The sequence below is a fragment of the Tetrao urogallus genome, assembly GCF_951394365.1.
Source record: "Tetrao urogallus genome assembly, chromosome: Z".
NCBI classification, from domain to species: domain Eukaryota; kingdom Metazoa; phylum Chordata; class Aves; order Galliformes; family Phasianidae; genus Tetrao; species Tetrao urogallus.
Genome location: NC_136816.1, coordinates 17,299,918 through 17,316,546, shown reverse-complemented (window position 1 = coordinate 17,316,546; position 16,629 = coordinate 17,299,918). Strand labels below are relative to the sequence as shown.

The window sequence follows — 16,629 nt, the reverse complement described above, 5'->3', positions numbered from 1 at the left end:
TCTATGTCCTTCCTGCTCTTTCTCTTTTGTTATTTCTTCAGCAATAAGAGTTTTGTCTACATTATTAAACTGAGTCTGCAAACTTTCGTTTTAAACTACAAAGCAGTTTTTAAGTTTGGGGAACAGGAAAAATTCTCTGTGACATTCAAATTGATTATTTGCCAAGTGTGTGTTCTGAAAAGGATAGGCACGGCAGAATTTAAAAGCTTGCAATGTTATTAAAGTATTAGTGAACAGCATTTTAATTAAGCCTGTGTACAACCACTTTTTAGAACTCATAAGATTTTGTCTACACTAAATTTCAAAGTGAAACCTGAATCTGTATCTCAGCTGCAAGCCAATGCATAAATTGCAAGTTGCCTTGAAACCCTATGACAGGCCTCCAGTTCCTGTTCATCTCCAATCTTACACCCATGCCCATACAGTATTACTAATTTGTTAAGATACTCCTGTCCAGAGAGTTTTAAATGAACACTGATCATTAGAAGAAGTCTGCTCAGACACGTGTTACCAGCTCCAAAACTTTTCCATGCTGCTTAGCAGAGAGACGATTTGGGGTATTCTGGCATCTTGCTGGGATATTGGGCATTGTAAATGCGATCACAGTTTGGTCAATTTCCAAGACATCTGGTACCTGGCAACTGTTGATTCTTACTGCTTACTGTCAGCTTTATACACAAACAAGATTTAAGATTTAAAATATGTTAGTATAAAAAACATTTTTACTAACAGAGATAAACTACAAAAATAGCAAAATACATTAAACATTGATTGCTAAATGTTGTTCAACTATTGTTAACCATAGGAGCTCCCAGAGCTCTTGCAAAATCTCAGTTAAGCAGCAGATCTGGTTAATTAGCTCCTACAAGACATCCAGAGCCAGAAACAACCTACCCAGGGCGTTCCCTGGGTTGCAGCTTTCTCAGTGTCTTTGTTACAGATTGCGCCTGCAGCCACTCTGATCCTCCCTTCTGCACACCCTGCTCCCTCTGTCCTGCAGGGCGGCGTTAATCTGCCATCTCTTTTCCCATTTTTCTGCGCCTCATCCCTTCTGACCAAACATTCAGACATTACATGGCAATCTGGGAATTATGTTATTTTCTTGCAGCCTTTCACTGAAGGTCTAGATTAACATTTCTATCCTAATTATTACATTGTGGGTTTTGCCCTAGCTTTAAAGGACATGGTGTTCCTTTATAGATTATGTCACGAGAAGTATTAATTGAGAGAACACTTTTCAAGATTTCGCTTTGATCTCTAGGCTTCACATACTTTTACATATCTGTTTAAACACACCAAAGATCTGAATTTTGTGTTTGAACGAGGGGAACCCTTTGGGGCTCTTCCAGAGAAACACTGTGCCCTACTGCCTTCTCTGGGGGAAACGACCTTGTTTGTGTATGTTAGTTAAGGCTTGAAATATTTCCTGTTACATAACATTAATAGCCACACAAAAGATTTAAATGTATAGCAAACTGAAGTGTAGAACTATGGATAAAAACTACATCTTTTGCCAGTCACCTTTTTCCTCCCAAACACTGAGAGGTAAGAAACCTCCCAGAAGAATGACCAAAGATATTAAGCAGAAGGAGATGCACAATCAGTAGTGCTTGTATCTTTTTCTGATAAATTTTTCTCTGTTTGCATCACCATCAATGGGAGTGAACTGGCTTTTTTCAAAGTCTCTGATAATGGAATAATACGTTAAAGCCTGAAAGACAACTGACCTGGGATTTAATGTTTGATAAATAAATACAAGGTTCTTGTGATGTAATGTTTTATGGCAAAATCACGTAAATATTGGCAATAAATACCAGAAGACTAATCTAAAAACTGACAACATGTAAGCATCATGATATAGAGAAGTTTAACAAAAAGAACCTAAAGGCTTGGATCATTTCAATTAAAGTGTAGTAAGGTCCAAACCTCCAAAGTAAGTAATTATTTGAGTATAAGTTGCAGATGTTGAGTACTCTTAATCCTGATTTTAAAGCACATCAAACAAATGGTGTTAGCTAATAAGGGATTAAAATGGCATCAGGCACAATTTTTAACAGTAACAAAAGCTTGATTGGGGTTTTTTTGAGGTGTTTTTTTTTTATTCCATCCACCACTGTATACATCATAAGCAACATACTCTATAAGATATTATTTCAAGATCTTCATTTATTTCTGAAATTTCTACACCACTATCGTTCAGTGTGTAGTCTCAGTAAGACCCCCAATGTTTGGCCCGTGCTGCCTGAGTTAGAAGATTGCTCCCAATTTTCCAGTTAGGTCAACCAAAAAAATTAAGATATGATAGAGGGTCAGTGAAAGAAATTCATATCAAAACAACTGCTCACCATGTCATTATGACAACCTGCTGTAACAAATGTGCTTCTGTTTTAACTTATGACAATTAATTGCTAAAAGTAATTTAATCTGACAGTGGCAAGATGTTGAAAGACTCGTGAAGATGTCATAAAAGCGACCTTTCTGCCCATGTGCAACCAAAAGCCATTTTTAACAAGGAGCCTCAAAAACAGTACAACTTCTTTTGTACTTTGTTAATTAGTTATTGATTTGAAACAATGCTCTGCCAAATATTGTCAGATTAGCTAGACGCCAGCAAGGTCACAGTGTGACAGTCTAGTCCTGATAATCTTATAGTATATAAGAATTCTTTTTTCTCTGAACCTTTTGTTCTGATATCCTGAGAATTACATTTCCTGGCTTTAGCATTTGTGCTAATTTAAAATACAGCCAATCTGTCTGTTGTGTAGTTGGATGTTTTGAGTTGTTAAAAGATGACACTATTTTAGAAGAAAAATTTGTAGTGATCTACTGTCTAATAATCTCAGTCGTCCATGATGTGCTGCTGCTGCAGTACCAAAACCTTCACTGATGTGACAGAAGAGTGTGCTTTAATAATTGTTGGTACGAGGATGGTACAAGTTCAAGTCAGAGGTAAAGTAAGCAAGTCTGGTGGTACACCAGGATGAAAGATTATTTCCTGGTATACCTTGGTGCCAAATAAAAATGATGGAAGTGGGCCTAAGCAGTAAAACTGAGAAGCAGAATTAAGGCTTGGATAACTCAACATTCAACTTTTTATAGTTCTGGGTCAGAAGATTATTGAAACAAAAGCCAACAGAAAACATGAATCTGAATCTGGGATTGTGTTTGTCATTCATGTGGATAATTATTTTATACACTAATGACAGTTACTTCAAATACAGTTAATTATAGTAGGCTAACACTGCATATTAAGGCACTTCAGCAAGTCTTTACAACTGTGCAATAGTAAATAGCGTATCACTTTACTTAAAGCACTGAGCACTTTCTTCCTTTTATTAGAAAAAAATCAAATAGCTTTGAGGCTGTTAAATCTTCTTTCACTTAAAGAACCACTTCTGACTGTTTGTAATAAATAGAGACAAGAATATCAAAAAGAAAAGTACAGAATGAAGCTGTTCTATTTTGTTTAACACATACAAACTCTGTTGCAGAGATTTTACAGCCTATCTTTGTTCTCAAACCAAAACTGTTAATGAAAACACGAAGTTGTTGTTTTACTTAAATGTGTTGAAGTTTGTTAGATTCATTGTTTCCGGTGGTGAGCAAAATCTGCCTTTTTCTTGGCCAAAACTCTGTTTTTCTTGCAATGGCATGGTTAGAAAATGTCTGTTTCTCATTACAACATATAAACAGATTGAAAGAATGGGAAAGTAAAATACTCTTTGAGTACTTTAGGAAACAGAAAAAGAACACTTCTGTATGACTTCCATTCAGAGTTTTTGAATGGAAGTTTTTTTAATGCTTCAAAATAAATAGTTTTAATGTTAAGAAAAATTGAGGTATTCGTTTAAACTAGGAAATCTTTTTGTGTGTATTTTACTGAGGCAATTCTTTTTTGTAGAAGTATTGTATTCATTTTTAATTTGCTTTTTGCTACAATCTATTAATTGTCAGAAATATGGCTGGTAGAGAAGACAGCTGTGAATATATAACCTGATGATCTGTTTTAGCAGAGTTCTTTTGTTCACATAATTCAATCACATAAAAGACCATCCTTGGCAATCGTTTTGTTACGTGAGACAAAATATGTTGTGGGCAGAATCTCAATTTGCAAAGTTAAGTAGAAGTGGGGGGAAAAAGATGGGTGTGAGGAGATAATAGATGTAAAAAAGGAAAACAATGCATGTAAAACGCAGGGCTATGTACAAGCAGTATTGTACTGAAATGTGCTGCCCCAGTCTTCTGGTATTTTCACCAGTTGCAGTCTCATTCGCCTAACTGCTGTAATAGTCCTTTAAATTAAACAGGATATGTACATCCACATGCTCAGAGCCATGGCACAGGAGCTGTTGTGCGAGCTGTGCAGGTATTTGTCAGCCACTTCCAGACGAAGGTGCAGACGGGGCTGGTCTGTTACACCTCCGGTCTGACAGCTTCCCCGTGCACAGTGTTCAGGCTATTTGCCAGCACAAAAGATGCTGCTTCAAACGCTCAGTTCCATTGCTTAAAGCCCTGTAAAAATCTGAAATTCAGTCAGAGCGAAAAGGGAAATTATTATTAGTTATTTTTTCTCAAATCAAACTTCCTTTGATTCATTTCCCTCCTTCCTCCTATTCTCTTCTCTTGCACCTCTTTCCTCTCCATGAGTCAGCAATGTTCTTGTCCTCAGACTAAAAAAGAAAGGTTTCATGTTTGTGTCTGCATTCTTGTCTTAATGATAAAATAATTGGCTTAGATGACTCCTAAAATGTCTATCAGTTTGGAAACAGTATAAAGAAGCTGCAGATATTTAGGGACAAGATCAGCTTTGAAGAAAGGCTTTTAGCTGTTTACTCCCCAGCCCACCAGAGAGAACTGCCCATTAAAAAAAATAAAATAAAATAAAATAAAATAAAATAAAATAAAATAAAATAAAATAAAATAAAATAAAGCAGTTATGCAGTTATGGTTTTGTGCAGCTCCCAATGATGCTCCCAAGGACGCTTCTGTAAGAAAACAACTCTCTGAACGTATCCTGGAGATGGCAATCCAGAGCCACTGAGAACCTGATTTTGTCTGATTTTTCTTCTTTTCTCTCTCCTGCACTTTAACAGAAGACAGTTGGGTGGTGATGACAGTACATGCCAGACTCCAGCAGAAGTAATAACAGGGAAATCCAAATTGGAACAACAGGCTGACAAAGTTGTCTTACAGTGGTTGACAAGCAGATACTTTAACCAGGGAGATGTTGCTGTAATAACGTTTGCGACTTAATTAATTTAGCCTGAGATACTTTATAAACAGTAATCCCCTTCGAGTTGTGAAGTTGGGGGGGAAGTGGATTGGAGGAAGAATTTTCCATCCCTTGAATTTTGTAACAAAAGTCTGAGGAGATGGAAAGTGTGCTCAAAAACAAATGGAACACAACAGTTTTACAGCAGAAAACACTGAGTACAAAGAGACCAAGTCTGTGTGGTGTGGAGCCACTGCAGATTTCTCCAGGTAAGCAGCATTTGCAGCTCCATTCGCAGGCACCGCCCTCCTGCTGCGGGGTGCAGGCCAATCCCCAGCCCCAGTCAGCAGGGCTCTCATGGGCCTTGCATGGCGCTGCATGGGCTGCGCAGTGACTGCACAGTGCATTGTGAGCAACCTCCAAGCTTCACACTTGGTCGCTGATAGAGATTTGAGTGCTGGCCTGCTTCTGTGTGGCCTGTCATGTGCTACTGTGTCACCACAGAGCGTGGCCATCTCTCTGAGGAGGGGTTGCCAGAGGCGCTCCCCGGCCTGCCTGCAGAGAACCCTCTATATCTCTTTGTAGCAGGCTCCTCTCTGCTTCTTTCTACACCGATTTTCAGCCAAACTTGCTGTGTTTGATGTTCTGTTTACATGCAAATCAGTGTCGTTTCACCTGCAGCAGGGTCTTCTAAAAACTCGTATACATTCTGGTTACACTTGTGAGGCCTTGACATGGCAGCACCCTGCCGGCCTCCTGTGAAGGTTGAGGCGTTGCAGGGTCAGCAATGCTCTGCTGCGGCTGAGACCACAGCACTGGAGTGAAGAACAGCTGTGGGCTCTGCTGATTTCAGTCTGTGACTTCACACCACTGTCTGTATATTGAAATGTTATAAATTGAGGGCTGGAGGCATGTGCTGTGGCTAGAAGGTAGAAAGAGAGATGTGATGCCCAAGGTCAGTTTGTTCCTCAGAGGTGGTACGAGAGCTCTGCAAAGGGGAGGAGAGAGGAGTTTTGGTTTTGTTTTGTTTCAATTTAGAAATGGCTCCCAGTTTTTTGTCATGAGTTATATTAGCTAGATGTGTAGCTGTAGAAAGCTCTCCTCTACCTTGGAGCTGGCTGCTTTGCTCTTCTGTGCAATAAAGATGGATATAAAGAGGAAAAGTAGCTCCCTCCTACTGCCTGGGGCAGAGGTTAGGATCTACACTCCCTTCATTCTCACATATATATATACACACATATATATATATAGCTCTGAATTTTACTTCCTGGCCACCATCACCAGGGGAAGCCCAGGTTATGTCTGAAGTGGGAAAAGTGGGACACAGTCTGAAGTCGTCTTGGATTGTAATTGCAGTGGGAGCTGGGGAGAACATGGGCCCAGGGGAGGAACCAAAACACAAAATGCAAAAAATAAGTTAACTGCTGATGCGGGCAATGGCTGGAGCTAAAATTTAGTTTCTGCTCAGCCAGCCCATTCCTGACTGACAGGAAGATGTAAGCACTGCAGGAGCACAGACTGTCACATGTGGACTCCAAGACACATGAGGCTGGGACACATGCATGCCGGCTTCCCTGCTTGAAGTAAAACACTACTGTTCACTGCAACTGTTGAGGGTGTTATGCTGACAGCAGAGTGAATCTTGGCATTTTCATAGGAAACAAAAGACACATCTGGGGTATAATCTGCAATTCATCCAATTTCTACCAGTGGACTCTGCAGCCTCTGGAAATCTAAGCAGTCATCTGTTTTCACCCCTCCTGCTATGTATCTCTTTGCTTTGAAAGATTTTTGGGAGGTTGTCTCTATAAATGTATAGCTCATTGTTAAAATAATCTTGCTTTCCCTTCCTCTCAGAACCAATGGATTTGCCGTTTACCTGATGCCTTTCCCAGATGCCTTTCTGAATTGGAAATACCTGGCTAGGCCTTGTCAGTCTGAAATAGATAAAACTTGTCATTTTGAACTGAGAACAGAACCTAATCTTAAGTCTTGAGTTGTAGCAAAGTGTGTGTATCACTCTTTCCTCTTAGTCTGGCTTCTGAACCCCTTTTGTTCATGGCAACAATTTAGATATGTTCTTACTCTGCCAAATACATTTTTGTTTTACATCTTTTATTTGGCTATTAGATATGCCAGACATTAGATGCTTCATGTAATATGTACTCATTTACTGGGTCTGTCAAGACTGTCTGCTTTGCTGATAAATTGTCTTGAGTTTTGAGGGTGGGACTATACTATAACTTAATACAAAGTGGATTCGACTGCAGTCCATAAGACTTCTAGTCTTCCTTTCTGTGGCTGACTGTATGCACATAATAGCTTTATTATTAAGGCTTCATAAGCAATATTGGGAACACTTCCATCACTAGCACACTTCACAAAGAAAATAGGCGCGAGAAATTACACAGAATCACCTCAAGATCTGAGAATAAGACTGAGATCTGTAATAAGAAAAATTCAACCGTAAGTCACTTTGCCGTATTGCTTTCAGAAGGTATGTACCAAATAATAACCTTGGCTATGCTATTTATGTCTACAGTTCCATATCTGACCTGACTGAACTAGTGTGATACCTGGTATCTACTTTCTCAAAAGCAGCCACTGCCTCCTGCCAGACTATATATCTTGCTCCCTTCTTAGAAGTTGTCCTTAAAAGATAATATAGTCTTTTTATTTCCCCAGTTATTCCTATGAGATAAGCAGAGGAGGCTTGTGTTTTTGTATCCAAAGGCTCTTGGTTTAATCCCTGCTAAGGTCATAAGGAAAAACACAATGTGACTGTTTCTGAATGCATATGAACGCAGTTGCTGAATAAAATAACTCCTTTCACCAGTAAAGCATTTGTATCATATTTTGTGGAACCTTTACAAATATAACGTTCTGTGTTTCCTTAAAACTTCACCAGATTTTGGTAGCCATGAACACAGTCTGCCACCTACATAACTGATAAGTCATGCTGGATTTTATTATTTTAATGTGGAAAGTGTGAAAATAAAACCTCCCTGGCCATTTCTTTCTCTCATGCAGTCTTCCTTCTGCTCAGGATACAGTAACTTCCTTGCCCCAGTGTTCCATTTTTATTACTGTTTCTTCCAAATTCTGCTATTAGCACGTGCTAACCTGAATTGTAGACGCATATTGTTGTACTAAAGATTTGTTACAAGATGGTAACAATTTGTTACCATTGTCTCTGCTCCTGGCTCCTTCTCTCCCAGTCGCCTCTGCTTTGCCACTGAGACTACCCTGATATCGTCACCTTCATCTCCTGTCTGCTGCAGCCTGCTTTCATTTTGCATCATACGGCTGGACTAGCCCCAGCGCAGGAGGAACTTGGAAGGGCTTGCTGTCCTTCTTGACAATCCAATCATTTATGAATACTGCAAGAGCCAACCCATATTTGTGTATGTGTATTTCTGTGGTATACAGATTAATGTTAGCCATTCCATAAGTAATTAATATAATGTCTGCTTTTATCCTCAAATCAGGCATCTCATAGGAAGCACTTCTGAAATACCTGTGTAAGAATTCTTTCAACTTTGTGACTAAAAAGGTAGAAAAGAATTTTTAGCAGGTAGGGCACACTGGAATTCCTTCAGGGTTCAGTTTTTTTTTTAATGACCTGAAATAGACCCTTTACAGTAGTCTTCTCTGCAGACAGTCTTGCAGGAGAACAATGAGATCTTCCACTTTTTTCTTGCTTTTGGTTTCTGTTTTTTTCCCTACATTTGTCTTCTCCATAGCTGCTGTTTCTGGGGAACAAATCATGTGCTGGCTGGGTTTTTGGTTCCAGATTTCTTGCCCTTCAAGTCTCTTTTCCAGCACTGATCCTTTCACAGAATCGTAGAATCACCAAGGTTGGAAGAGACCTCCAAGATCATCCAGTCCAACTGTCCACTTACTACCAATATCTCCCTACTAAACCATGTTCTTTATTACAACATTTAAACATTTCTTGAACACCTCCAGCGACAGTGACTCTACCACCTCCCTGGGCATCCCATTTCAGTGCCTGATCGCTTTTTCAGAGAAGAAATTTTTCCTGCTACCTAACCTAAACCTCCCCTGGTGCAATTTGAGGCCATTCCCCCTAGTCCTATTGCTGGTTACACAGGAGAAAAGTCCAACCCCCAACTCACCACAACCTCCTTTCAGGGACATGTAGAGAGCAATAATGACCTCCACTGAGCCTCCTGCAGCTGAACAATCCTAGTTCCCTCAGCCAAGAAGGGAACTGTTAAAGTAGGGCTGCAGCAAAACAGGTGATGGTGCAGTAGAACATCAGGACTGTGAGGGAGAATGTGAAGACAGGAAGAAGCAGATATTCTTAGTCGAGCCTAACATGTATAGTTATGGATTATTACTGAGTTCTTTAAAAGACTTAAGCGTTGTTTTTAACTCGGTTAGTATTAAAGCAAATGGCAGTGTTCCTCCTGACTTAACTGGGTACCTGATTAGACTAGAACTACAAAAATTGTATCTGGGCAGTAAAGTGAGCTAGACTCCTTCCTATTAATTTCAATATTTGCCATCTTTGCATTGTGCATGCATATACATACATATGTCTGTATGTGTGTATACACATTTACATGTGCATATATATTCAAGGGCTGCTCCAAAAGCAGTGCATTGCATTTTATTATGTTGGTCCTTGATGTCACAGGCAGATGTTGGTGGTACGGCAGTAGAGGTGGAACCTTCCCACCAGTATCCCATTACATGTTGTTGCTGTGTGACAGATGGCAGCAGAGGGGCAGTCTGACAGAATGGCATCTGACATGGAAGTGTGGATGAAGCAAAGGTGTGTCACTGAATTCCTCCATGCAGAAAAAAATGGAACCCACTGACATTCATCAGTGCCTTATGAAAGTTTCTGGAGACCATACAGTGGGTGAGAGCAGAGTGAGGTGGTGGGTGGTGCGTTTCAGCCTTGGCAACAGCAACAGATTGCTACAAGTGTGGCATACAGGCTCTTGTTCATCACTGGTGAAAGTGCATAGCTAATGGTGATGACAGCGTTGAAAAATAGTGTTCTGCAGCTGAGTATTTGCTCTATCAAGTGGTGATTTTGTGCTCTTTGAATCTGTTGTAGTTCCATGGAAATAAAATGGAGGCATTACTTTCAGAGCAAGCTATATATATATGGTTTTGTAAGTTTTAATTTCTAGTCAAAGAATGTTTGCAGTGACATCCATATAACTTTTCTGGGATCCACTGTCTAAGAACACTGCAAAATTGATGCTGGTGTGAGTCTGGTTATGATAATGAAGAATTGTTTACCAGCAGGGAACATGCTATATTTCTTAGCTGTTCATTTCAGAGCTACAAACGTATGATTTTCTTTTAAGGGAACAGAGTCTTCTTGTACAGAAAATTGGTCTTTCATTGTACAAAAAATATCAGTGTTAGCCAGTCACCACTGAAAACACATTTCATACTGTATGGTTTCAGTGACAAACTGCTACTTTTCTGGGCTATATTTTTATATGGTTATGTTTACATTGTATATAATTTTTATTTCGGTGATTTTCAGAAGTGTGGAGTGCATGCTAAAGTTTCTCTGCCCAAAGTCTCACCAGAGCAGCAAGAAGAGCTGTGTACAGTTACAAAAGTCCTGCTTGTAGGGAATGATCAATTGCACAAGATCTGGAAACAGGAAATCTGAGCTTTCCTCTTATCTATGCCTGAAACCTAGTGTGCAGTTCTGTTCTCCCATATTTAACACATGTACCATACTTGTTTACAGTAGCTCATCTAGAAGGATTTGTTTTGCTATGATAATTGGTAATTATAGAAGCCACCTTCAAGTAAATTGTTGAAAAGTTGTTCAGTTGTATGGCATATTTCCCTATGTGTACGCATTTCCCTTTCTACTTATTGAAAAAAATGTGATTCCAAATCGTTAGTTTAAAAAAACAATGACTTTTCAGAGAGCTGTTGCCTGAGATTAGAACAAATTTGATTTTCATGATTCAATTTTTTGGAGTTGAGATGAATCTGAAGTGGAGGAAGGGATCCGAGCTGTCTTACCTTAATAAAGTAAATAGTGTTTCAGGCCCTTAAGCTCCTGCCCCATTTGCAACTTTACAGCAACAGGTTATTTAAAAGAGGAAAAAAAAAAGAGAGAAAAAAAAAAACCTGTAAATTTTGGCATTGAAACAGGAAATATGTGAACCTGTCACAGTAAGCAGTCTCAAAGGCCAAGCTGCTTTGCAGGAGCTAATTAACCTTAGGAAATAATTACCCAAATATGCAAATGTTGTTTAGATAATTCCATGTGTTATCAACTCAGGTAGTCCATCATAACTGCAAACCTTGCAATGTCTAGGTGTTAGAATCTGGCATAGTTGATAAGGCTTGGGTTGCTGCATCACTTCAGCTTGGTATTTAACAATTAATGACTGTGATATTATATTAGTAAATTCAACCTGTTTTTGAAAACAACATAACATAACACTGTATTCACTGTATGCACAGTGCTTATCAGTGTACTCCTAATGGCTCTAGCCATTAAAATGTTATATACCTTTCAACTCAGCGCCAGCAATATTGGGAAAAATGACAACCCAAAATATGCGTTCTCTCTCTCCGCTTCTTTGCACAATGAATTGTGAGAGAATTTACCCACAATCATTTGTTTTGTTTCACAGCTCCTAAACTATTACAGGGAGAATATTAAAGGTGCAAGTCTGTTTTTTGCCAAGCAAAACCTCTTTTTGAAATGAGATTAGGAGCAGGATGGTATAAAAGAGTGTTTCTGTTAGCATTTTGTAAGCTCCAAGACAAAACAGGAATGACTTACTGAACAGAAAGGAGAGACAGCCAGCCAAAAAAGAACACAAAGGTAACAAAGTAAAGCCTCAGAAGACAAGAAGCCCAAAGCAGAGAGTATTTATATGCGGACTAAAGGGCAGGGCTCTTCCACTGCCCTTCACCAGCAAACCGTCGTTGGCAGTTCTGTATACGGGGCATGGGAGGAATGGGGGAATGCCAGCATGCCCAGGTCCCTGTGAGCCAGCCCAGCTGTGCAGGTCGGAGCAGCCCAGGGCTCTGCTCACCCTGCCAGAGCTGCAGGGAGCACAGCTTCCTCCCTGCCTCCATCTGTTGCTTCAGGCAGCTTGCGGCTATGGAAGAGGTTCTGGCCCTGGGATATTAAATGGCTTCGTATAGATGAGGAACATTAATTTATTAATCAGTGTCATATTATTTTTGTAGACTGTGCTAGTAAACTATTTGATTAAACTTTTGATATTAAAATGAAAAGCTCCATATTAGCCATTTATGATCATTTTTTGAGTGATAGCTATTTGGTTTAAGAAGTGAAGACTTTTCTATACATAGTTAATAGACAGTGTTTAAAAATACTGCGAAAATTAAAAAGGCCTTTTATCACAAGAAAAAGGCATCTGTTCTTAAGGAAGTGTTTGTGAATACTCATTTCTACCACATGAAACAAATTTTTACTCTATTTGCAAAGGCTTGATGATCATTTCTCATTGAAAAGGGAAATATCCATGCGGTAAGCACATCTTTTCAAGTAATCTGATCATTAACTGGACCACGACTATGTGGTTACTTGCATTCTGTATTATTTTTATGGGCACCATATTACAGCTAGTTTCAGAAACATATTCCTCCTCTAGCCTTCAAGAATAGGAATAAATATAATGTAAGCAATCTGAAATACCTTGGCAATACTTCTCTTAAGTGATTTTAACTCCTTTTATCTCTGAGGTAATTTTCAGTGGATTCTGCTGTGTGCATGTGTGACAGGTGTTCAATATCTAATAGTCTCCATAGTGTTGGTAGTCACCAGTAGTAAATGAGGTATATTCATTCTAATCTTAGCAGTAAAAGGGATTGAAATATAATAGTTATTAAGAAAAAGACATGGACATCTTTTCATTTATTAGTGAATTAAAGGGTGAATCTTATCTGATAATATTCCATTTAAAATGGAGCCACGTAAGATTTTTCATGATGTGCAAAGCTTATGCCTCCCATGTTCCATTCACCACATGAGCAAGCCCAGGTGCAGGAGCAGAATCACAGCATCAGAACTGCAGCAGCCTGACAGCTGTGTGTTTTAAGGTTACTTTGCACTGGTTATGTATCACACAGAGGCCTTTTTCTAATAAGGTTCTTAATATTTTTTTACTTTTATATCTTCTTGTATATATCTGGGGTGTTGAAGACCCTCAGCCGTGACGCTGAGCAGAGCTCCAAAAAATCAAACTAGTTATTTAGACATAGAATTACTGGTTGCAGATAACTGACTTTTAGCAGCTGGAAATCCAAGTTTAGCTCTCCTAGCGCTTTTCCACCTCAATCTGTTTTACAAATGAGAATGCATTAAGCCTCATCAGCCTTTTGAGTCACATAATATGATTTCTTCATTTCTTTCTGTACAATCATATAGATAATTATGCAAAGCACGGCCAAGAGACCCTAAGTTTATGAAATCATTTAAGGTGGTATATAAGTGCATTGTATTTAGCTGCAATGAAAAGAAGGAAAGCAACAGCTGCCTGAAACTGTCACCTCCATATTGAAACTGCAGTATTCAGCATCATAATTTAACCGAGGCCAGGCAGATATATTTAATCCTCAGGTCCTAATGGATAGAAAGCAATTCAGTATCCTAAGGAGACTTGCAGTACCCCACAGTCTGCTGTGCCCACTTACATGGCCAGATGTTTCTTGTATGGACACGGCACTGGTTTATTCTCCACCCAACTTGTTTAAAGTAGTGGCTTGCTATGAGGAAAAAAAAAAAAAAAAGCAGATGCCATGAAGAAAGGGCTTTACTTTTAAACATATACTGCTCCTCCAAACTCCATCTTTCACATATTTCTGCCCCTTACCATGTGGCAGAGTGAGTATAGCAGTACAGCTTATCCTGCCTTTTTTTTTTTCTACCAGTAACAAAGGAATGTGTAGTTACAGTCTATAAGTAACTAATTCCAGTTCATTTCTTTTTGTTTTTATAAAGTTCTTTGTACTGGACTGTGAAGCCGTGCAGTTAATGATCTGGTTTACTTGACCACTGGTTATGCTTTAATTGATGCAGGTTTTTCAGGCTGAGTTTTTGAATCCTTTAGAAGCTTCTTGCTGCTGTCTTAGTCTTGTGGAAATCCTGAAATGGTGTGCTTCTCCTGATGGCAGCACAGAGAATAATAATTACAGAATGTATGAAAACACAAAGTTAACCACAAATAGCCTTATATTTTACTTAGAGTATTAAACCACGGTTTTATACCCACACAAAAATTCCTGTTACAGGAATTCATTGTAACATTATTATTAAAAAAATATATATATGTTTCGCAAATTTACTTAAAGTAAAAAAATTCTAGTTTAAACTGGTCATTTAGAAATTCTCCCTATGTTCTAATGTGCCTTTTCCTTATGTATCATATTTAGAATATATCCCTTTTCCTTAAGAAACATATGAGGTTTTCTTTGGCTTTATCTTACTAACTAGCCTGCTAATCATATCTTCCATATGAAATTTCTTTTAAAAAACGTACCTCTTTACTCATGAAAGGTCTTTACCTCCTTCTTCTGTCTTTACAATCAAATTTCAAACTCTGGTTGAAAGAAAATAAGCCTTTTCTTGTGTTGAGGTGGCTTATGGTAGTTAACACAAATTTATTTGAAACTCTGTTATAGTCAAGTGAAGAATCTGTCCAGAATTAAATTGAATATCTTTACTGCTTTTTGGCAAATATGATTGTAAAGTTGTAATCTCTTCAAACTTAGGAAAAAAAAATTAAGCACATGACTCTTTGTAACGCTTTTGGTCCAACTCGATGAGTATTTGTAACTATCTCATTCTTATTTAGGATAGTAAACTAGGCATGAAAATAGAAGTAAAAGCCTACATCCCCCAAGTTATTTAGTTGTCTGTCTTCTCACTCATGTTTGACAACCGTAAGAGATTTAAATTTCCAAAATTGTATTTTAGAATGAGACTATGACTTCAGCGTTCTTTATAAAGTTACAGTTGTTCATACAGTGTAATTATCACTTTAATTCCAGTGGCTTTTGCTCGTTTGTACTCTATTTTCCCCAAGGAAATGGGGCTTATATGATCTGTCAGTGTCTTCTAGTGATATGAAGGCACTGGTGGAGAAGAGCAAAGGGATGCAAATATTAGGAAATTACATGACCTTCACTGAGCAGCTCTTCCTGGCATAAAAGCTCTGGAGCTGGAAAATGTCTGTAATGTTGTGCTGCAGAGGTGTGAAATCCTGGTGGGAGGCAGGAAGTAACTGAGCATCAAACTCATGCCACCTGAGACTAGACAAATTTGAAGTGATGCCACAGACAGCCTGATAAAGAAGTAAAATACAGAGGACTAAAGGGCTTTCTGATCGTCTCAAAGGTAGAGATAGCACTGCACATCCCCACATGTTTGAGGACAGCGCACTAACATCAGTGTGAATGATTACAGTGCTTTCAGTGGCTCTCTGACTGACATCCATTAGTTATTGTTCAATAACAAAAAACAGTCCTCCAACTACCAGAAACTCTGACATAGTGGCTAATACGTAAGCAGTCAAAACGTGGTTTATCTGCCCTCTATCTCATAGTCTACATTTCAAAACAAATAAAAACAGCATTTCAAAGAGTAGTTGCAAATACCCTAGTTGTTACTCTTTGGCAAATTTCCACTGGAGCATAATACGAAAAAATTCTAAAGTCTGAAATCATATTTATCTTGTTCATACTTGTTTCTATTTGTTTTATCAGACTAAGAGTTAACTACTTTAAACAAACCATCAGTGAGCAAATATTTGACAAAGAGTTGTCAAAAGAATGAAAACCAGACCAGTGGCTCATAATTTCTTTGAATGCCTCTGTTTAGCTGAATTGCCATCATGGTATTTAGACAAAATTTTGCAGATGCATAATTTTCGTTGTATTTATTAAAATAAGTAACAATAAAACAACAGTTTTACTGCATTTAAATTGCAATCTTAGATTTCTTTTATTTGGACAAATGAATCTGCTCATTTTTGACACAAGAGTATTATTAGCTTGAATTTTGTTTTAACAATACATTTTAGTGTATGGGAGAACATGTTACTTTTAGACAGAATTGCCAGTTGCTAACAGGTAATTGTTGCAAATGTGATTTTTTTCTGCAGGATAATGGCTCTCCGGAAGAACATGCAATTTATGTTTGGGACCATTTCATTTCCCAGTCAGCAGCAGAGAACGTGTTTTTTGTTGCTCACAGTTATGGAGGACTTGCATTTGTAGAGTTGGTAAGTATGCCTTTTTCATTGCCTTCTTTCCTGAGGTCTTCCACAGATTTTTGAAGTTCTTTGTTATTATCTTCTTCAAACAGCAGTTTAGGAACAGTTTGACCAGTGTTCACATACAGGTCTATGAGGTTTTCTTTGAATCTG

The 16,629-nt window shown here is 38.5% G+C and overlaps 1 protein-coding gene across 1 annotated transcript in view; it reads left to right on the top strand.

The window, feature by feature from the left end:
* ARB2A (ARB2 cotranscriptional regulator A) overlaps positions 1 to 16,629 on the top strand; it is a gene marked incomplete at both ends in the record, with an annotated part of 234,916 nt that overhangs the window by 120,345 nt on the left and 97,942 nt on the right. The window contains one exon of the mRNA XM_079548659.1: positions 16,366 to 16,485. Within this exon, the coding sequence (XP_079404785.1) occupies positions 16,366 to 16,485 (120 nt within the window). The remainder of the gene's footprint in view (positions 1 to 16,365; positions 16,486 to 16,629) is intronic.